The sequence below is a fragment of the Centropristis striata genome, chromosome 16 (assembly GCF_030273125.1).
Source record: "Centropristis striata isolate RG_2023a ecotype Rhode Island chromosome 16, C.striata_1.0, whole genome shotgun sequence".
NCBI lineage: Eukaryota > Metazoa > Chordata > Actinopteri > Perciformes > Serranidae > Centropristis > Centropristis striata.
The window spans coordinates 11,795,480-11,818,106 of record NC_081532.1 but is presented as its reverse complement, the minus strand read 5'-3'; the positions used below and the strand labels follow the sequence as shown (position 1 = coordinate 11,818,106).

The window sequence follows — 22,627 nt, the reverse complement described above, 5'->3', positions numbered from 1 at the left end:
ACCAGTATGAACCTGAAAATGAGTACAATGTGCTCCCTTTAAAGAGCCCAGATGTTTCCTTGCACCACAGTCTATGTCAGATTACTGTCAAATGTCTTCAAAAAGCACTTTACTTTCTTTTTTCTACTAAAAACATGAGAACTGGGAAGAAATAAATTAAAAAACAAAAACACCAGCAGTAAGCAATACCCAACCGGGGGGGGGGGGGGGATGGGGTGAGCCAGTTCAACCCAATCTGATGCAGTTTCATTGTGATTGAACACAAAAGGCCCAGGTGAGGCTCTGTAATGCAGCACACTGTAAGCAAAAGCCATGGGATTGCATTCGGGCCCCGCCTGATGCTGTGGCCCGTCACAGAGCGAGGATTAACTCTCCTTTATCAGCTTTTATCAGCTAACTGCATGGCTGGGGCTTTTTTTTAAAACTCTCAGTCCTCTCTGTTTCTGTGTTGTCATCTTTTTGCAACAGAAGCGAACGCTGCAGGGTTTCTGTGTAAAAGCTTTCGGCTTAGAGGCTGATGAGAGATGTTGTAAGAGTATGCATTTGCAGCATCACAACAAAAGAGACCCAGCCTTCAGGAGGGGGAATAATGCATCACTCATAAAGCAACAAAAATGGACCAGGACAACAAAATGTACTGTCTGTAGGCTCAGGTCAGTGTACGTTTGTGGTTTCAAAGCCTAAATAAAACTCCCAAAGTCCAGAGAACAGCTTAAATATACAAAATTAAAGCTATGATTTAAGACGCGGGAGGGTTATCCACAGTTGAGGATGTTTAGGGACATGAAATAAATCTCTGCAGTCTCTTTGCACCCTTTTATGCAAATGACGAAGGCAGGACCAAAAAAAAGAGTGGGTGTTGAGGATTTGTGGGAGGTGGAGGGGAGAGGAGAGGGGGAGCCCTTATCTCTCACAAAGAAATAATAAGGAGACAACCAGCAAACAGCCAAAAATCAAAGAACTGCCTCCCTCCAGAAAATGAGGACAACAGCAGAGAGAGAGAGGCGTCACCAGCTCAGCCTGATGCTGACTGCTGCTGCACAGGAACAGAGGTGACACTCGTTAAAACCACACTGCACCTCAGCCGGTCTGCAAGTCTAGGAGGAACAATCGGCATCACTAAACAAGGTACAGATGAGCATGTCTACGCCCTGAAACTGGCATCGATTAAGGCTATTTTGGGATGTAACATACTGAAGTTACATTGACAGCTAAATAATAATAGGCTGAAATGTAAAGTGCTGCGTATGGAGTCATCAAGGTGTCATCATTATGTCATCAAGGTAAAGAATTTTAATGTACGTCACAGAACAGAGAGTTTAGTTTAGGGCTGCTAATGACAGTGGGGGGGGGGGGGGGGGGGGTTTATCATTAGAAATGAATTCCTTTTTTCTTGTGATGAAGTTGTTGGTTTGTAATTTGTTCATTTTATTTGAAAATTAATCATAAATGCTCAATGTTAGCGTCTTCTTCTTCAGATTAAGGGTATAAAGATATGAAACAGATCAACTTAAGTACAGTATTAATGAACAAATATTTATTTTTTTTACCTGATAAATGGTTTAAATTATTGGTCGGATAAATTCCTTTCTAGTTGCTTGACTCTTGGCATATGATGATACTTTACTAACTGAATGTCACTAGAGATAATTTAATCTAACATTTTGCTGGCTTGCTATTGTAACATAGGGGTTATGCTTTAATAAAAGTGCAAGTCATGTCATCCAATATAAGCAACTCATTTTTTCCTCTAAATTTTGAAAGAAAAAATATTTTCTCAATAAAAATAATCAAACTATGATCATTTTAATATGTTTTTTTAAAAAGAAAAGTAGAACAATAATGCCCGAGTATTGATTTATCAATAAATTGGTTAGTTAGATCAACAGGATATTATTGTGCAACTATTTCAATAGTCAAGAAATTGTTTTTCAGTCATTAAACATTCACTTAAATGTGCTTTTCATTGTTTTATATATAAAATATATTTGGCAATTGAATTTTTATTTTGACAGACAAACTTGAGGATATCAAATGTTTTTTTTCATCATTTACTTAACTCAATGATTAATTATTTTTTTAAAAAGAAAAAAAAACAGTCGATGAAGTGAATCATTGACTAAGAATAGATCAGCTAATTATATACAGGGCTTCCTCTCCACCACATGCATGCTAATGATATTCAGCCTGGTCTTAACACTACACCATGCAGACAGCAATAAATAGGTCAACCATAGAAAACAAGGGCAAAGCCTGTTCATTCCTCTACTTCACTCTAATGTGTATCAAATTAGCATGAAAGTGCTCAATAATAACTGCATGGTCGACAACAAGATACACTTACAAATATAAATAAAAACGTCTTGTGTGGCATGTATGAGCTAAATCTGTAATTTGGTGCCATCTAGTGAGTTCAAAACCCAGAGACCAGTGCTACACAGACATCCTACTGCCTCACTGACCAAATTAATGTTATATCAGACAGGTTTATTACACAAGGAACAACAAATTAAACCAAAAAATCTAAAAAATATTAATATTCTGCCGGTTAGGTATAGTGGGAATAATAATAAATCACAGCATGGGTGTGGCTGCAGCCTGACATGACATTTTCTCCCGACAGATTAACCAAATTGGATGAGAAATTAGGGGGAAACATTCTGGATTTGAGATTAATTCATTGAAATGAGAATAAAGCCTTATAATCCCAATTAGCGCTGGATATAAGGATCCATACCGCCTCAATAATCACCAGCCATAGCTCATTAAATATTTGTAATGATCTCAATTCCATAATTGGTCGTTTTAATGTGCAAATATTGTATTTTTTAAGAGCCATGATTGGCGTTAAATCATCACTGTTGTGGTTGAGGTTTGGTGCTGTCAGCTGTCAGTTGGACACTCCCTGACCAGCTGCTAGCACAAGTAGCCGTTAGCTTCGGTTGGTTTTCCCCAAACAAAAACCTCTTTTCGAGTTAAATTTAACAAAAACACACATGCATATGACTAAACATGGGTGTGTATTTCTTGTGAATTTATCTCCCATTGTCCAGATAACACCTGGGTACTAATGCTTACCTGTTTACTTCCTAAAATCCTGCTAACGGCTCAGCCTCGTCCCTGACAGGCTACATCCATCCATGGAGGTCTGACCGGACTCATCCGTCCTGAGGTGTCCGAGCTACTGCCTGCCCGGGCCCGCCTCACACACACAGAGGAGCCTGGTATTATCCTTTTTCTTTATTAGACTAGAAAAATGGACTGGCAAGTGCATTACTACATCCATGGGTAATTAAATTACATCTGTGAAGGTTTAAACACAGTTAGACAATGTCGTGTGAAAAATATGTTTTTATTAGGAGAATTTAGTACATTTAAGTAAATTCCTCTGGAAAAAATGGTATGTTTTATTTTGCATTGTTGAAACTTCATCTAGGTTAATTCATTTTAATGAATTTGGTTTAATATATGTATACAGTAATATACCTGAAAGAGGAATGGGTAAGAGTAACAAGTTTAAGTAGCAACAAATAAGTACAAAAAACACATACACATGGAAAAACAAAACAAACAAGAAGAAATAAAAAACTTTGGAAATAAAAGGTAACTAGAAGCACTATGTTCTCTGTATTTTATTTTATATTTGCAATTGTGAGTGTGTGTCAATTGGTCACCTGCCTATTAGACAAATTTATCCTTGGGCACATTGAAGCTGAAACTTGATGTTCCTCGAATCATGATATAAAACACAAATTTGTAGATCTGTGATGAGAAAAGAAACCACTACTTGACAACCTCACAGCTTGTGAGCATCAGTCTGGAACAGTGTGGCATCCTGGATTCAAAACAACCCCCAGAGCAAAACCTTAGTATAGCCTGAAACCATTGATTTCAGATTCAGTTCCTGGTAGAAGCCTCGCCCCGTGGCCACAACCTTCCTCTGGCTCTAATGAAGAAGCTGCTTGTTCTTCCTCTTTTGAACAGATGCTTGACTCTCTTTTAGGCCTACAGTAGCACAATTTGTGGTGAAGGAAAAGATAATGGAAAATGGAAAGCTGTAGGTCTCTTTTTTCAGCAAACCCTATTTTCCCCTGCATATTAGTTTCTACAGCACTCCCCTCTTCCTGTTATAGAAACATCTGACAATTGGTCATCTAGACCAGTCTAGAGATGTAACACAGCTCACTGGCAGAAAAAAAAGGAACTGAAGGGAGATTGTTACATGGAAATGTGTACAGATTACACATGTATTTCAAATAGTATGTCAGAGGGCAATACTGTTAGTGCATGAAGTGCAACTACTGTAAAATAGTTGAGAGCAGCAGAAGATGTGCTCACTCAAGTCACATTTTTTGCTGATATGAAATGAATCAGATCTAAATTCAGACTGAAAACATATTACTCATCGCAGCCTCATCATCTCAAGTTCTATTGCAACTAGGGCTGTAACGATACGTCCGTCTGGATCGATATATAGATTCAATGATCTGTGATCCAATAGTATAAATATGGATATGTATCATCTTTAAGATACACGTTTGTGTTCAAATTCAAACTTCATATTTGTTATTTATTAGAAAGGGTAGATTGTTTTTCATATAAATATACTGTAGAGCTCAGTAATGATGATGATTTAGCAAATTATATTTTATTTGTTTTAGGTCATCTCATATTGATATATTGAATGGTATAGAATTTTTGTTTAATAAAAATCAATGAATGCCGTAGCATGATAAAACCCTTATATGTCTAATGGCAACATAATCTTGTTGCAATCTTAAAGTTTGGTAAAATGATCACATTGACTTATAAGAACTTTCTACCTGTATATTATATGGTAAATAATATCTTCTTAACCCCTATGAAAAGTTTCCACTTTAAATATTTTCCAGAACTTTGTAACCCTAGCTGCTTATAACCCAGTGTGTCTGATCAGTGCATCCCTAATAGTACTAAAGTTAAAAAAAAAAAAAAAAAAGAACGCTACACATTTGTAGAATCATGATCAGGTCAATCAATTTATTCTAAGTATGACGAATAAAGGAAATCCTTTACAAAATTAAAATATGCATATTATTTTCAAGACAATCGACACAGACCCTTTGACAACATGGACATAGCAGACTTTGAAAAAAACAATAATACATGATTAATCTGTTTTGTGTGTTTGTAATTAGATTAAAAAAAAGCCAAACCTTTTACTGCAAGTGTGTTGAGTAAACAGTTCCTCATGTGGATGCCGTCACCTGACCTATCTTGAGAGTTTGGTATCTTTCACAGTAATGCATGCTGGGATCTCATAAGCAAAGAAATAGAATGAATGGACGGTACTGTCACCCTGAAATGTTTCGCAGTCTGTCAGTTTCAGACTGCTCAGTCACTTTTCCCATCTTTCTGTAAATCCAGTCTGTACTCAAACAGAGTGAAGTTCATAATTTTGGCAGGAAGCTCAGGAACAACAAACTCTCTTATCTTCTCATAGCCCATGTGCTCGTACAGTTTCTGAGCGTCCGTCTGCACCACAGAGGTGTACAGGATGACTGCTGCGTAGCCCCTGTCACGAGTATAACCAGCGACTGTCCGACACAGAGCCTTAGCGATGCCCATCCCGCGGTGACTGCGGCGTACAGACAATCGTTTCAACTCCAAGCATCCAGGTGCATTCTCATTAGGAAGGCAAGCCACTGAGCCAACCACTCGACCGTCAACTTCAGCCACCCAAAAACACGTGTCCTTCTGGTTCAGGTAGACCTCACTGATGTTGTTGAGGTCCTTCTTGAGGGAGGTGTCGATGTATTTGTTGAACATGTAGACAACGAACTGCCGGGCCCCAGCCAGGAGGAGGGTGACGGCCAGGATGGGCAGCAGGAAGGACTTGGAGCTTGTGATGAGAGCACAGAACGTGCACATGAGCACCATTTGACACAGCGGCTGTTTGAGGAGGTGCATAAAGGACGAGGGCACATGCTCGCTCATCCCCAGGGTGAAGATCTCCCTAACTGCCTCTGCGTCGTCATCGCAAAACTTCCGGATCTGAATACTGGCCATGGCTCAGCTCTGCTTTTAAAAAAACAACAGGAGTTCAAGATGTGAGAAGTGTCAAAATGCTTCAAACATCAAGAAAATTCAGTTTGCAATCATAAGTGAAATATTTTTGTACTTTTATTTTCCTTCTTTTCAGCCCCACAGTGAGCTGAAGCCTGTCCCTGTATCTCTAAACTGTTCAGTATTTAGAAAAACATTAAAAATGATTTTTCAAGTAGCATATTCTCTATTTGTGGTAGTATAAATTGAATAATTCAGATTTTTAGCTTGCTGATTTATCTCACTTTGTTAGCTTGTAATGTGTGTATGAGAGGTGGTAACTAAATACACAGTACTATACATACTGAACTGAAGCTCAGCAAGTACTTTGTTGCTACAGATTTTTGCATACTCAACTTTAAAAAAGCTTGTGCTGTATTTATAGTCTGATGAATTGTGCTGTGCAATACAGTATGGTTTGCGGTTTTCACAAACATATCAGTATTGTATTTATATAATATATATTGTATACATATGTGACTTCCAATATGACATATTTCCAATTGTAACATGACAAATCTGTATATATCGGTCATAATGTTTTAATAATTATATTTGAGGGATCTTAATTAACAATATTTGTTTATGGCATGTGTTTATATTTAAAAATATATATAACTTATCTATTTATAATTTTTTAAACCCAGATATTGATGTCTGTATCAGCATGAGAAATACAGCATTAGTAAGACATTATTTTACTATAACAGACACAGTGCTAATTAATATTCCTTTTTACATATCGTCACACTGTTAAAATAATCGTTATTTTTTGTCTAAATCATCTCCTCATGACGCCGGCCACCTATGGTAAAATCACCTACACCCTCAGTTGATCAGATCATGTGATTTTACCCCTTTAACCTCATCACTTCTTTGACAATTTGCCACATTCATAGGCATCAGATAAGAACCCAGCAAAGAAGAGCTAGAGGGAGATTGTTTAGTTATCAGTTTAGTTTATCAGTGTTTTATTGTTGACACTAATATTGGTAACACTTTACTCTAAGGTGTCTACATAAGAGTGACATGAGCGTGTTATAAACATGACATGGGATGTGTCATGAACATTAATGACACTTTGAAGTAACATTAATGCTCATGATACTTGTCATGTCATGTTTCTGACAGGCTTGTGTGACTCTTATGTAGACACCTTCAAAATAAAGTGTTACCATATCTTGCTTAAGTCACAAAGGCATGTTCAAAAAATTGCCCAAGTCATTTATTTCTCTTAAATTACATAATTTAAACACAGTGTTATTACTATGCCAATAGCCATCCTCTGTTACATCCTTTTTGAGTGAAATGATCAATAAATGTCATATGTTACACTTTTGGTGAAGTTTTTTGTGTTTCCTGCAAAACTTGAAAAAAATGAGTTAGGCGATTATTTTAACAGGGTGACGACATTTCTGCTTGAAGTCACTCGGTAAGAGGGTCACCAGTTAATCCGTAACACAGGTGGAAGTTTAGATGACACACAAAGCAGCGTGACCCTCAAACGTCACGAGTCCGTTTGAAATGTTTAATGATAGACCAGGTTATGCTAGAAATGGTAACTACGAATGCTATCCATTACATAAATACCTCACATGATAATTGGGCATTAAACAAACTGAGTATTGAAAGCGCAAACCACGCGTGTCCTTAAAGAAGACGTTTAAATACTTTAATTCCACTGATTAGCTAACAGCAGCTAGCATCAGGGCTAGTTTTTCAAGGCTGCCACAAATCTGATTTGCTCTGGTTTATTTTGCTCTGGGGAAATAATTCATTCAAATAACATAAAGTAGACTTACGTCGTAAATTAATATTTGATGACAGCAGAGGTTTAGGTGTGCTGAGTGCAGCAAAGTTTCCAAAAGTCAATAACGTCTCATTTCGTTTGTCTCCTACTTCCTCCTGTGCTGCATTGACGGAATACCCAGATAATGGAAAAATCCACTCTCCCGTCATTCCATTACGGGATCCTCGTTAGATTAAACTCAATAATTTTGCTATAGGATTATCGAAACTCTTTTCACTGTCAAATGAACATCCCGGATATATCAGAGAAATTGAGAAAAGTGTTTTCCTCTCTGTGCTGCTTATAATTTTACTATAGTTATGGATAATTACGAGCTGAACAATGTCAGTGAACGCAGCTCCATCTACTTCCTGTTTTCCTGCGGATTGGCTAACACGCCCAGTTCAACCAAAATATATATTTATTTTATTTTTTGATTGAATATTTAGTCAAACAGGTAAATTATCCAATAATTTGCAGGGGGAAATGCCAACATTAAAGAAAATTCTGAATAAATATTTTTTGGTTATCAATCTTTCCGCTTTTTCATCTTGTTCATCATAACACCAATCAGATTTATCCCCCTTGAACAACTGGCCTACAGTATAAGGTTGGCTATTCATGATTCATCATTTCATTTTTTAATTTTACAAAAATCCCAGAAAAAATCCTATATCCCTGAAACATTTTTAAATAATAATGTATAAATAATAACAATTTATATAATTTGGTGGTTGTATTTACAAAATTACATTTAAAAATAATACATAAAATGCAGATATCTTACATTTTGGTCCATTTGCCTTGTTGAGAAGTTCATTAATTTATCTTTAGTACTTGGGGTATCTCATGTTGGTTTTTGTACTAATCAAACAGCCGCTGACAGAAGCCGTCAATGTAATAAAACCAAGAGGGGGAAAACTCATAATTCATAATATAATGGATAGATTGTGACCTTGGACGTAGAGCAAGTAGGCTCAAGTACTTTGAAACTGCATAACTCATTAAAGCTCATGTAATTTGAACATCATGAACATTCATGAACATCTTAACGGTGTCTTAAATTTGCCAGACATCAAACTACTCACTGTATTCAAAAAGATAAAAATTGAAAAAGGACTACTTCTACTACCACTAACTAATACTAAAAGAACCAGTGAAGGTCATAGTGGTGACACAACGTCAAACACAGCTGTTATAGAAGGCAAAACAACAACTGTTGTCACAACAACAGCCTGTGTTCATTTACACCACAAGGTTTGAGGTACAATAAATGTGAGACATTCCACAACATATGAAGACTGAAAAAATAATTTATTGTCCCCGCAAAAACACAATTTGACTAGAGTTCATACAACAAATGATTGTAAAGATTTTCCCTTTTTATGGAGTTCCACTAGTTTGATAGTCACAAGATATAAAAGCATAATTTTTCCTTTGAAGATTTTGGTTTTGTTCGTACAAAACATTCACTTTACATTCACTTTCCCGCCCAGCTGGGTGAGCAGAAACAGAAGCAGCCCTTTTTTTTCTTCTTCCCCTGTCTCCCTCCCTTCTAGCCCAGGTTGATGTTCCCTGCAAACATGGTGATCAGCAGTATGACGGTGAAGCCGCTCAGCAGCCCTGCGTTCTGGATCAGGAAGAAGATGATCTTGGTGGAAGTGCGTTCCTGTTCCCGTAATATGTTGTTCATCTCTGGAAACTGAGATGAAGAACAACAGATCAGATACCAAAAATACAATGGCTTTATTGTGGGAAGTAACAAAACAAGAAGTAAGAATTGGTTGATTTGTTTGACAAGCATTGTTATTTTGTTCCGTTCAATAAAACTCAGGAAAAGAGCATCAGGCCCAGGAAGAAGTGGATTTTTTTGTCAAAACCAACAATGAATTTATCCTTCTAACAATAAGGATGGTAGAAGTATTCACATACTTTACTTAAGCAAAAAAAAAAAAAACTAATACCACACTGTGAAAACACTCTGTTACAGGTAAAAACTATGCATTCAAAACCTTGTTTAAGTGAAAGTATCCAAGCAGTATCTGCATAATGTACTTAAAGTATAAAAATGTTTTTGGATTACTATTACTGTTGCATTCATGTGTATGTTGCATTTTACTGCTGTAGATGTTTAAAATGTTGATTTCAACTCTTTTATTTACTGTTGAGTAGTTTAATCCACAGCAATGGATCATATTCTGTAAAATCATCATATGTTTTTTGTTTTTAGCTTTGTGATGATGCATTTTACAGCTGATCCAAGAGTGTATTTAGAGAATATTCTCATGACGTAAAGAAAGACTTCATCCTTCAGTTCATCACAGTCATTCATAACATCTGGTTTTCACTGGACAGAAGGGGATAAAAAACTGAAATCTATTTAAAAAAAAAACTAAAGCTGTCAGATAAATGTAGTGCAGTAAAAAGTACAATATTTTCCAATATTTGAGACGTAGTGGAGTAAAAGTCTAAAGTGCATAAAGTAGAAATACTCCAGTAAAGTATAAGCAATGTAACCCTAACCCTAATTTAACGGATTTAGGTACAGTGTGTGTAAAGGCCCAGGTCCATAAAGGTATGATCATTTTTAGGGTAGTTATTTTATTGAATAGCGGATACTATTCCAGATAATTTTACCTCTTAAGTTATCTCAAGTTATTCAAATAGATCAATCTGAGGAGGTAAAAAAATCACTCTCTTCTTAAAATTTAATTCTTTTGAGAAATGTTTTCTAACAATTACAGTACACAGCTGTTTAAGGACATTTCTGAGCTGTTGTTAAAAAAATATGTATTTTGTAATGTATTGAGTATTCTTGATTTGTTTAAAAATTCTGGTTTCAAGGGGGCAGCATAACAGGATATAAAAGCAACATAAACATATTATTATTTCATAAAGTTGTAATGGTGAACATGTGAGAACACACAAGGGCTAACAGACTAACTGAATTTCCCCTCTGGGATAAATAAAGTCATTTTGAAATTTTTTTGAATGTGTGTGAATCATTGCTGTTTTACTCAACTAACAGGAACAGAGCTCTTTGTTTTTCTGGGATCTACTGACAATAACAAACTTTAAAAAAAACTCTTAAAAAAGACCAGATTTGAGAATGTAAAATGCAAAGATGAACAGCATTAGAATGTTTGGAGTATCTTCAGGTCATGTTTTGTAACTCACCATGTCTGCCAGTGCAATGTACAGGAACATTCCTCCTGCGATGGCAAAGATTGCATTGGGGGCAAAGTTGCTCCCGAGCAAGATTCCAAACACAAGACCGAAGTAACACGACACCGCTGACAGCAGGTTGAAGAAAATGGCTTGTGGGATGCTCATACCAGAATTCAGCAGGATAACAAAGTCACCTGCAGACGGAACAAAACACAAGGTTAAACTGGCAGTTTGAACATTATTCAAAAGCATTGTGGTTCATTCTGCTGCGTGGAATAGTTTGTTATATAACTGATTATAAGAGTTTTTGATTTTACATGAAACAAACATTTTGGTATTATTTCTGTCAAGGCCAAAGTTTTAAAACAAGTTAAATGTGGTGTAACTGAAATATTCTGACTTTAAAACTTTAGCTTTGAGTGTCAAATGCAATTAGTAAGACTTAAACCCCAAAACACAGTATATTCAATAAAGTATCTGAAGACAAGACCTTTATTCAGCTTTGGCATGAAAAATAATTCAAAGTAGAGCTGGGGGATATAGTGGAAATCAATTATCATGTCACTTTTTTAACCAAATATCTAATATCTTGATATTGATATTCCCACAATATTGTAGGGTTGATTAGTGCTTTCACAAAATGTTTACGCAATTTGTTTTTTCACAAATAATGATACATCACTTTACTGTCATGCAGCCTTTAAAAAACAGAAAAAAACAGTACTTACGCTGTATTATGATATTATATATAAAAAAGACTATTTGGAGTTTCATATCATGATATTGAAATAATTACAATATCTATGTAATTCAAAGAAGCCCTATACAACTCAATTACCTACTTTATCTCTTTGACTTAATACATGCTGTATAAGTAAGCTGAAAAAAAAAGTGTTCAAAACATATCCCACAAAACCGTAATCTCCTCTACCTCTCTTCCCTCATCTCCTGTCTACTCTTAAAAATCAGTTGTACAATAAAGAATATAAGCCCTATAAAGATAAAGCACATCCTGAGTAGAATTATATAACGGATCGGAAGAATAGAAACCCTTGGACAATGACATATAATGCAATGCCATATTGTTATATTTCTAATATTGTTCACCAAAACTGTCAGAAACAAAACACAGCCTAGTTCTTACATAAAAGTTGGACTGGATTATATTACAGTGTTTAGAGTTACACATGTCATAGGAGAAAATACAGTAAAAGTTTTGGGTGCAATTCTGCAGGTTGTCAGCAGAGGTCAATAAAGATCATAGATTCCCAATGGCCCTTTTAAGTTTGAGTGAAAAGACATAACCTGCTTGTAATCCCTTATACTGAAGTTTTCCTGTTTAATGTCCCTTTAAATTGCTTTAAGATGTCATTTATTGTTTTCTATATAGCGTCATAGAAACACATATTAAATATGCTTGTTCAAGCTCTTCACTGAAGCTATGTGATCTATGTGGTTTCTGGATGTCACCATTTTTGCACAAAGCTACAAAATTGCAGACACAGCGAAGCAAAATACCAAGCAGATGTTTAACCGAGAGTGAGTCTAAGGTTTGCTTTCCCTTTTGCTGCCATATTATGCTGCAGGTTGTACATTGCGCTGTGTTCTGGCAACCACGGTCAGGGGATGAATGCATTTGGTGTCTTTTAGCCGAAAGGAGGAGGGGTCAACTTTGAATTTTGTGTTTACAAACACTAATTCCTGCATAGTATGTATTAAAATACCAAAACTTGAGACATTTTTATTAAGCTATTCTAAATGCCTTATATTATGCCATATATTATGCTCTCGACCAGAATTTAAAATAAAGTGTTTGAGCAATGTTTGAAACAGTACAGGTTGGTAAAAGACTCACTCACCCAGCTCGTGGGGAAACTCCTCACACACGATGGCAATGGACGTACTGAACCCCGTCAGTACCGACACAGTGAATGAGGCGCCGATAGCGAGACCGTCAATGAAGTTGTGCAACGCGTCACTCAGTGTTATCATCCACGCCACTGTCCTGATGCTGGAGATACGGTGTCCACGCAGCCAGTGGCACATCACACCGGACGTCTGGACGTCCTGGAAGAGTGATGAGATGGATTAAATGCACACAACTACTCGTTGATTACACCAGAGAAGAGTGATATACAAACAATGACATATGGTGTCTGTGGATTTAGTGAGCCACTAAGATAACAAACTATGATAACTTTAAAACCCAAAGTTCAAATCATCCAGAAAAGTAAGGACAAAGTTGAACAATTTTACCTTTGGCATCTTTCGGTATTTACATTTTGTTAGAGCATTTTCTAAACAATATTAGAAACTTGAGAGCAATAAATGTTTAGCTTTTCAATTCATTGATTGGATCTTATTGCTTGATAATCATGCATGTTTAATTTAGTTAGCATGCTAATATTTGCAAAATGATCACTAAACACAAGGTAAGGTTGATGATTACAGCCAGGCATGATTTTTAAGGCTAATACTGATATTGATATTTAAGACTTCTTATACAACATATAAGAGCTCACATAACATGAATACGCTTGAAGGGCACTATAGTGCATACCTTCGCTAAGGCTTCTTCTCCGACTTGGGAGAGTGTGAATGTTTCCAGTTGGGAACCTACTTTTCCGATGATTCCAACACCACATGAATGCAGCATAACTGCCATATCTGGCAATGATAACAAAATTTAAAAAATAATTTGCGTATCGCCCTGTAAATCAGATCTTGTACTGATGTACTGGGTTCTTCTTTGGCCATTGCTATACCCTTCCAGCAAAATTTATAAAAATTGGGCCAGTAGTTTTTCTGTAATACAGCTGACAAACAGACTCACAAATAAACCGAGCGGAAAACATGAGCTCCTGGCAGAGGTAATAGCGTAATTTTTTTCCTTTTTTTACTGACTTAGCTGGCCATTTTACTGTTATGAAGTGATCTCTGATGGTGTTAGAGGTACAGTAGGTCAGTAGATTACCAGAGTCAAGGAATTCATAAATGTCTCTTACAGTCTATCCCTCCAATAGTTTTACCAAAGTGGACACAGACTGACCAACCGATGGCTAAAAAAAGACTTTGAGGATATCTTACTTACTAAATGCTTTAATCAGCGAAGCCTGTCCATCTGGATCCACAAATTGAGTACCTGACACTGATTAATCAAACTACAGGAAATATTTTCCCTAAATTGAAGTGAAGTATTTGCAACGGAACTCTTCAATTACAAATATAATGGCACAAGTGTTTTTAATGGGAAACCTGAGGACAGGCAGACATGAAAAGAGCCTTCGGGTCTTGGTTGAAGATACTTTGTCAGTGACAAAACGCCCCTTTTATTAGCCACCGCCAGACAAGGAGTCTTTGTGCTCCAGTCAGACAATTCTAGCATTTACCAGGAGGGGAAGGATCTGAGGCCTTCATCCCTCTGTGAATCATGCCTGTTTGTTTAGTTTTTTGATCCCTTCAAAGCCCGACTTCTCCATATGACACAAGAGGTTTCACTGTTAAATATTAACAGTAGCTCTAATCACACTGTGTCACTGATAAAAGCTCAATAAATTACTCTTAAGTTAAAACTAAAAGCTTGAGATTGTGGAAAAGCGAGGGCATACTCTGAAATACTGTACACGTTGACATAATTCTCTAAATGCATGATTAGACTGATAAGATGTTTTAAATACAGTTGTCGATTACAGTGATAGTGATAGTGATAGTGATAGTGATATAGTGCATGATGGATTCCGGTCAGGTGGGTTTGTGATTGAGGACGGAGATGGACATTAATCTTTATCAAGCATACAATTACTTAAGATAACATTTCTAGGAGGACTTACTGTTTTTACAAGCTTATCTGAAGACTTAGCTACTCATTGGATAAAACATGATTGAGTTCAAGGCTGGATGCCATGTGGGTTAATGTGAAATATGTGCAGTTGATCAATCCCACATGGGATCTAGAGGTATAATTTCCTCTATAACTTTATATAACTTCCACATCTTTATTGTTTTATTCAGCCTTCAGAGCGGACTCTGGTACCTGAGATGGTGCCACATTTGTCTGTGGAGGTTCTGGATTCGGGCTGCTCTTGTCTGTGGCAATGACGTTGATGCCAGTCAAAACGATGGAGTCCTTTTTCTCCCCTATGTCGCCATTCTGGACAGAGTTTTCTTGAGGCTCCTCTGCAGGAGTGAAGTGACTGTGGCCATGCTAAAGACAAGCGAGACAAAGAAAATCAGCTGATGAAGAGAAACAAACATACAATATATATTAATAATAATAAATATCTGAATCTGTGAGATTACAACGCTCCACTGATTTGAATATAACAAAGAAATAAAAAGAGCTGAGACATAAATGTGGCATCAGGAAATAAAAATCCCCTGAGAAAAAAAAAGAATACATATTTAATTGAGCTGTATTGACTGAATTTATATATATTTATATTTACATGTATATATATTTATTTATTTTCAAATGTATTTACTAAGGGTTTATTCAATAGCAATAGCAATTTCATTGTTGACCTAAATGGCATTCCATAGTAAGGTGTGTAACTGAATTATTCATTCATTCATCATCTTTAACCGCTTATCCAAACTCGGGTCGCGGGGGGCTGAGGCCGATCCCAGCTCACATTGGGGAAGAGGCGAGGTACACCCTGGACAGGTCGCCAGACTATCACAGGGCTGTCACATAGAGACAGACAACCATTCATGCTCTCATTCACACCTATGGGCAATTTAGAGTCAATCAATTAAACCTAAGCTGCATGTTTTTGGACTGTGTGAGGAAGCCAGAGAACATGCAAACTCCACACAGAAGAGCTGCAGGCTGGAGTCTAACTGGTGACCCTCTTACTGTGAGGCAAGTGTGCTAACCAATAAACCATCGTGAAGCCCATAACTGAATTATTGAAGAATGAATAGAGTATAGTTGCATTAAGAGTCTGTAGCCATGCTAGCAGCTCTGAAAAGCTGCACTTTGGCACAGTTGTACGTTGAGCTACACACTGATATTGGCATACTAACACACTCTCAGTGAAAATGCAAACATGCAGGTGTTTAAAGGTGTAAGTTTACCTTCCTAGTTTAGTGTAGTTCATTCAGTCTCTCAGCAAGAAAACAAATAAGCAATGCTTTTATCAAAATGTCTATTCTTGAATGTCGACTTTAATACTGTATAGTTGTATTCTACTTATTCGAGTTTTTCAGCTTTTATCAAATAGTTCTTTTGCCTTTGAAATTCTGTTCTGATTTTTCATACTTGACTCGATTGTGATGGCTTATATTAAAGGTAATATGAGGATCCTTTGCTATCATATACCATAAATGTCATATTTACTGCAGGTCACAATCAGTGACCCTAATGTCCATGAACCTTTTAAAGTAGCAATTCAGCATGTATATGACCTAATTATGTGTAGTCTCCCTCATCATTAGTCACTAATTAGCAGCTTAATTAGCTAATAAATAAGATTGATGATTCACTGGCTTACTTGTACAATTTATGGTTACTGGCAGTTATACAACTGTTGTAAATGATATCACTATACAAAAAAGAAAAAAATGCTTTGCAGCGAATAAACTTCTGTACAGCACTGTTATCTTACTCCATTCTCCAGCCGGAGAGCCATTTTCAGGATCTTCTCCATGAAGAACAGAATATAAAACCCTCCGAATATTCCAACTGCATTCGCAACATAGTTATCCGTTTTGGGATCAAACCCCAGAGCCTGTGGAAGAAAAGGAGAATGTTTAAGGCATGTTAGCATACAATAACGACATGTATAAAGCACTACACTGTCTCCAACACAACTTCAATATCTTGGCTCCATAGTAGCTGCTCTAACAAACCTCTGGGATGAGTTGAAGCACAGCGTTGGAGAAGAGCGTCCCAATGGCGAGGCCGATGAAGTAGGTCAGCACTTTGGGGAAATAAGGCTTCTTGGTGAAGGGGATCAGGAAGAGGCCAAGCAGAGACGCAAGGTTGATCACAGTGACCGCCAAAAATCCATAACCCCACACTGACAGGGCATAAACCAGAGGAAGAGTTGGTTAACATTATTATGCTAGAGTTTCTTCTTGGCATCTATCATGCTTGAGTTACAATGGATCGTACTGTCAAATCAAGTACTGTACTTGAGTACAAATTTGGGGTACTTATACTTTAGTTGGGTATTTCCATTTTCCACTTTATATTTGTACTCCAATCACACGTCAGAGATAAATACCATACTTTTTACTAGACAACATCTGGCTGACAGCTTTTTTCACTTTCCAGGTCACAATTTCTCATCCACTTCCCATCCAGGGAGATTTTTTTTCTGATCAATAAAGGTTAAAGTTATTCTTTATGTGTTGAGAAAATCATCATGCTTCTTATCATGAAAAGTGGACTTTTTAGAGATACATGGTTCTCATAGGACAGCAACGCAACAAACATATAATAACCTTACAGGATTTGATGAATTGCTGCAGATTAAACTACTCAATAGTATATATAAGAGTTCAAAATAGCACAACCTTAAAGATCTACAGCAGTAAAGTGCAGCATATGCAGTAATATTAATCCAAAAAACACTGACAGGGCACATTTTACTGCAAAATTAATAATATTACTTTTCATACAACAGTGCTGATAATATTTACACTTATTCAGTCATAAATATTTAATGTTATAGATAAGTATTGAAGCCACATTGAGCTTTAAACACATCTGAATGACTTGTTATTCGTCTTTCAACTAAACATTCATAAATAGACATACACGGCTTACACAAAAACATCTATTATCAATTTTTTTTTCCTGAGTCAAAAACTGTATTTAAACAAAAAAAAAACATGGCCAACTGAGCCACGTTTTGGGCCACAAAAAGCTTGTACCTTCTGGGAAAAGGAGTCACAAAGGCATTAACAGCAGGAATTCATTTGTGAAGAAATGCTCATTGTTAGCTCCTCAGCAACCACAAACGTCTTGTGTTTGTTGGTTGCTAGTGTCATTTATATCTAGAGATTTATTAAACTCATTGCTCTATGAGGTGTCTGAGCTATCTTAGACAAGTTTCTGTGCTAAATTAGTATTGACTCAATCATTATATTTCAGTTATGTTTATATGCAAAACGTATCTAGTAGTAAGAGTAAATATTAGCGTGGGAACTAGCCTGTGGAGCTAGTGGCTTGTAAATACTGAATTAGCCTCCTAGCTAGAAAGCAGTCAGACTGAGCTGAGCTTTCTCACAACAAAATGGTTTTCTGTGTGATAGAGACTAAAATTTTGGATGTAATGTTATGCATCACTAAATTGATCTACAACCAAATAGCATGTTTTAAAGGATCTATTATGTTATACAATCTTAGGTTATTTAGGCAGAATCAGCTCTTAAAAAAGCACCTCCATCATGATGAAAACCTACATTTTAAAAATATTTATTACAACAGACGTTTAACTCAACAAAAGGCACTAAACTATTTATTTGCAGAGGGGAGATTCTGCTCACAGGGCCGGTGAAGAAACAGCATGCGTCGTGAACAACATACTGAACAACAGTCACAGTTGGTTGTAACTGCGTCAACAGCACCAAAGAGGGAGTGTTTAAGGACACACACACACACACACACACACACACACACACACACACACACACACACACACACACACACAGGACATAGTGTGTGTGTTATACTCACGGTGTCCACTCACAGTGTTTTTTTTTAAATGACTGGATTCTGATAAGTTAGAGTGGGAGGTAAAGGGTAATGACCTTAGACAAAAGGCCCAGATTCAAACATCACGATTCACCAGGACAACCATTCACTTTTAGTTGTTAAAGCAGCTACAAAGATATTTTAACTGGTTATGAAACATTTTCAATTTAATACTGGTGTCTCTGTATGACCTCCATAAGCAAACAAGACCATCAGCAAGAAAACTGGCTATTTCTATAAAGTTGTGAATGCCTGTCCCAAGGTCAAATTCACGATGAAATCAGACGAGAAAATTTAAGGGACAGGAAGATCGTTTGTTACATTTTCCCATTCAACAGGTAGAGAGAATTCTCAAGCATTTGAGTGTTGAATTATTTCTAACTGGTGCCGATTATTTCTTTATTTGTCTCTTTGTGCTTTTATCAATGTTTCATTATTTGTGAGCTTGAACTACCTGGTCTGGTCTGTACATCACTTTGGACGACATAACATGCTTTTGAATGTGCTGTATAAATACATTTGACTTGACTTGACATGAGAATTGTGGGATTTGAAACCACTTCTGAATGATCCCTCTCTTAAATACATTGCAAGGCTTTGGTTTACATCACTATATGAATTTACATTAGTGGCTAGTTTCACCGTTAATATTACAGTATACAGTATTACAGTAATTGATCCATCACTAAGCCTCCTGCTAAAGATAAAACAGTTTCTTTCCAACCACTTGTGTTGCATTATTAAAGTTAACAAGACCTGGAAATCACCTGATTTTCTGTTTTATAGTAAGTCAGTTTATGTGTCACCATTTGAGATCAGTTTCCTCAATAATGGGCTGTCAACTCCGGATACATCACCAACTAAAATGATATAACTTCCAGATATAAATTATTTTACAATGGTTGGTGCCGGTAAAAAAAACCCAGAGGTGTATTTTTTTTTCTTTTTTAGCTAATTGTGCATTCTTTTTTTAATTCACATTGTATATGACAAACAGACAAGAGGTTACAATTAGCACTAGCTATAAACTCTCAGTTTCATGCTCTGTATTGGAACTTAAATTCCTTAATTTCTTTCAAATAACAATATTATTGTCAATAAAATGTAAAAATCTAAATTATAAATAATTATTATGTTTCCTGTCTGTTTGCTTCTTGTTTTATAAATTGAGTAAAAGACTGTGAAAAATAAAAAGTTGAGCTTTGTTTTAATAGTTTGATATGGTGGGGATTCTGTTATAGAAGACAGTTTACAAAGAAAAGAGAGAGTAAAGATAAGAGACAGAGGAAAGGTAGACCTCTGAGGTCAGATTTGAACCATGCATCAGATAAAACTTCAGTGTCCACAGATGCCCTATATTCTCTTGTTTTTTACAAAACAAACAAAAAAACAAAGGCAATCACTGTCTTTAAGGAGGGTCCTCCATCATCAGTGACTATATCAGTGAGTATAATCAACTCTGCCAGATTTAAGGCAACAAACCTCATGAACTGTGAATTATCTGAGATGCAGGGGTCTCAACAAATAAACCAACGTGGTGATGAAGCAACTCACCAGTGTAGTCTGCAGGCAGCGGAGCCTTGGGGGCGGTGTAGGGGCAGGAGGGCAGCAGCACCTGGGTCAACACAGCGGGGCAGATCCTCCCCAGATGTCCCACAGTCAGCTGACTGACATTACTGAACCCAAAGTGGGACAAGATCTGCTCTGCTGAAGGACACTGTGGAGCAAGAAACAATATTAAACATCTTATTGTTTTTAAATCTCTGTTTTGTCTCTAAAATCCTTCCTGTCTTTTTTTTTTTGGTCTTCTTGCATCTCTTTATTGTCTTTAAGATCTTTGCTTAACCCATTGAGGCCTGAAAAATTGCTGGGCGATTTTAAAATAAGCCTCTAATTTTCTGGAAATTCTGGAAAAATTCTGGGAAAAAAAGTGTCAACTCTCCTACTAAATAATAGATTTTTCAGCCTCTGTAGCAGATAGAAATGAAATTCAAAAAAGGTATTTGAGAGCTTATACAAATACTACAAAACGACGTATCCGCTTTCCAGGCTTCAATGGGTTAACAGTGCTGATTAAATATATGCATAGAAAAAAAAATCATGCAAGTAAAAAACAAAAAAAGAAAAGAGTGAAAGTTAAAATAGGTGCTAAAATCTCAATAAATTACATAGTAATTGCAAATGAATAAACTGAATACAAACAGGAGTGTTGTTAATGTATATGCAGTTGTAAAACAATAAGTAATCTTTTTTTTCTGAAATGTGCTACACAAGTGAGTTTTATTATTAGTAGGGCATAAAAGGATATTTAGCCTATTATATTAGCCCAAATCTGTAGAAAAGAGTAGGACACAGTAAACAGTAAAGTTACATGGATATTTAAGTTTGTTATAGTAGACTATTTTAATACATTATCAACATGTTGTGCATATTATTGCATAATGATGTGTAGTGATTATATCAGAAAGCAAAAATTATGAGACAAAACATACGTATAATGGGAAATGACATGAAATCTGTATTAATGATCAGTATTTGGTCAAAAATAAACCAAATAATTTAAACTACAACTGCATATACATAGGTTAGTCAGATATAATAATAGACAGAATGTTTCAGGCATGTATTATAGTAGTTGTGAATACTAGAGTATATATAAGAAGTAAATAAGGTCTTAGTTTAGTTTTCTATCCATAAATAACATTTATAAACTGCGTATTACTGCATGTTTCACACTATAAGAAATAATTTTAGATTCTGTGCAGTTCTGCAGATGATCATTAATAAGTAAAACAGTAAACAGTAAAAAACAAAAAAACAAAACAGCAACAACAACAACACATCAGTAAATATACATAGATAATTTACTCACCTCTTGGTCTTGCAGTGGATTTCCTTCATTTACTGACTCAGATCTTCTTTTTGAGATTAACAGCAGTAAATCACTCAGATGCTCGGTTGGGATTGAATCATTTTCACCATAATAGTGTAAAATGTTCTGTAGGAATGCCTGTCCATCCCGATGAACCACATTTATACTCTGAGACGTTGAAATAAAAACTAAAACGCACGCAATTAGACATCTTAAGTTAAACATATCTGTTTTTTAGTTTGTGTTTTTTTCTCTTTCAGTAAATAAATCTGTTACTTCTGTTGCTCTGAAAGCATTTCACTCAAAAATCATGATACCCGCTGAGTTTGTCCGCAGTCCAGAATCAAATCCATGGCAGTGAGAGTATAAATATTTGAGTAGTGCAGTTTCTTCCAGCCTGGTTAACTTGTTTCAGGAGTAGCAGTCTCTTCTGATGTGCTCTGAGTGATCGAGCAGGACTTTTAGAGGTAGATCAGGTTCAAAGATCAGTCTGCAGAGCCATGAAGGAAAAACATGGAGGTGACCGACCGCGTGCACTCACTGTTTCAATGCCTTCTTTTGTGACCGACTTTCTCACTTGGTATGCAACGTGCTCTCTCACACACACGCACACAGACAAACACACACTCTTACTCGGAAGCGTGTTCGTGTGTGTGTGTGTGTGTGTGTGTGTGCATGTGCATGTGCAAAGGGTGACAATGTTAATTGGAGCGAAACATGCACGACTGTATAACTCAGTGTGACTCAGTTTACATCTGTGACTCCGGTCGTTCAATTATGAAACAGCTGGAGGGAGAAAAAAAATCATAAACATGAACCATGTGTGTCGGCTGCGTTTAAAGGTCCGTGTCACCCCCTGCTGGAAGCGGGTGTTAAACGCATGAAGAAGAGCAAATCAAAGAGATGCAAAATAGAGCAAAAAGGATGCACTATTGTGATGTATAGTAGCACAATCATTTCCATGCCATCCCAACCAGAGGATCTTACCTAACTGGGTACTACTGCAGTGACC

The 22,627-nt window shown here is 36.5% G+C and overlaps 2 protein-coding genes across 3 annotated transcripts; both read right to left on the bottom strand.

Moving 5' to 3' along the window:
• Window positions 1-4,990: 4,990 nt before the first annotated feature.
• Window positions 4,991-8,263, bottom strand: LOC131988463 (probable N-acetyltransferase camello). 2 transcript variants are annotated; one of them, XM_059353580.1, is made up of 2 exons: window positions 7,887-8,263; window positions 4,991-6,060 (listed from the first exon to the last, which is right to left on the bottom strand). In XM_059353580.1, the coding sequence occupies exon 2, from the start codon at window positions 6,046-6,048 to the stop codon at window positions 5,374-5,376; it is 675 nt and encodes a 224-aa protein (XP_059209563.1). In that variant the 5' UTR covers window positions 6,049-6,060; window positions 7,887-8,263; the 3' UTR covers window positions 4,991-5,373. The 2 variants fall into 2 exon arrangements, with proteins under 2 accessions (XP_059209563.1, XP_059209562.1); XM_059353579.1 differs by having other exon boundaries at window positions 4,991-6,057; window positions 7,887-8,261.
• Window positions 8,264-9,168: 905 nt separating this feature from the next.
• slc39a8 (solute carrier family 39 member 8) lies at window positions 9,169-22,235 on the bottom strand. Its single transcript, XM_059353226.1, has 8 exons — window positions 21,616-22,235; window positions 20,298-20,460; window positions 16,892-17,061; window positions 16,648-16,770; window positions 15,075-15,245; window positions 12,901-13,108; window positions 11,051-11,235; window positions 9,169-9,575 (listed from the first exon to the last, which is right to left on the bottom strand). The coding sequence occupies exons 1-8, from the start codon at window positions 21,838-21,840 to the stop codon at window positions 9,429-9,431; spliced, it is 1,392 nt and encodes a 463-aa protein (XP_059209209.1). The 5' UTR covers window positions 21,841-22,235; the 3' UTR covers window positions 9,169-9,428.
• Between the last annotated feature and the right edge of the window lie 392 nt (window positions 22,236-22,627).

What these genes read in the sequence shown, in the direction of transcription:
- LOC131988463 (XM_059353580.1), bottom strand. Translation starts at nt 6,048, where the DNA reads ATGGCCAGTATTCAGATCCGGAAGTTTTGCGATGACGACGCAGAGGCA.
- slc39a8 (XM_059353226.1), bottom strand. Translation starts at nt 21,840, where the DNA reads ATGTTTAACTTAAGATGTCTAATTGCGTGCGTTTTAGTTTTTATTTCA. An exon ending in GCTGCCTGCAGACTACACTG is followed by an intron (nt 17,062 to 20,297) that starts GTGAGTTGCTTC and finishes ATGCCCTGTCAG; the next exon opens with TGTGGGGTTATGGATTTTTG. An exon ending in TGCTTCAACTCATCCCAGAG is followed by an intron (nt 16,771 to 16,891) that starts GTTTGTTAGAGC and finishes TTTCTTCCACAG; the next exon opens with GCTCTGGGGTTTGATCCCAA.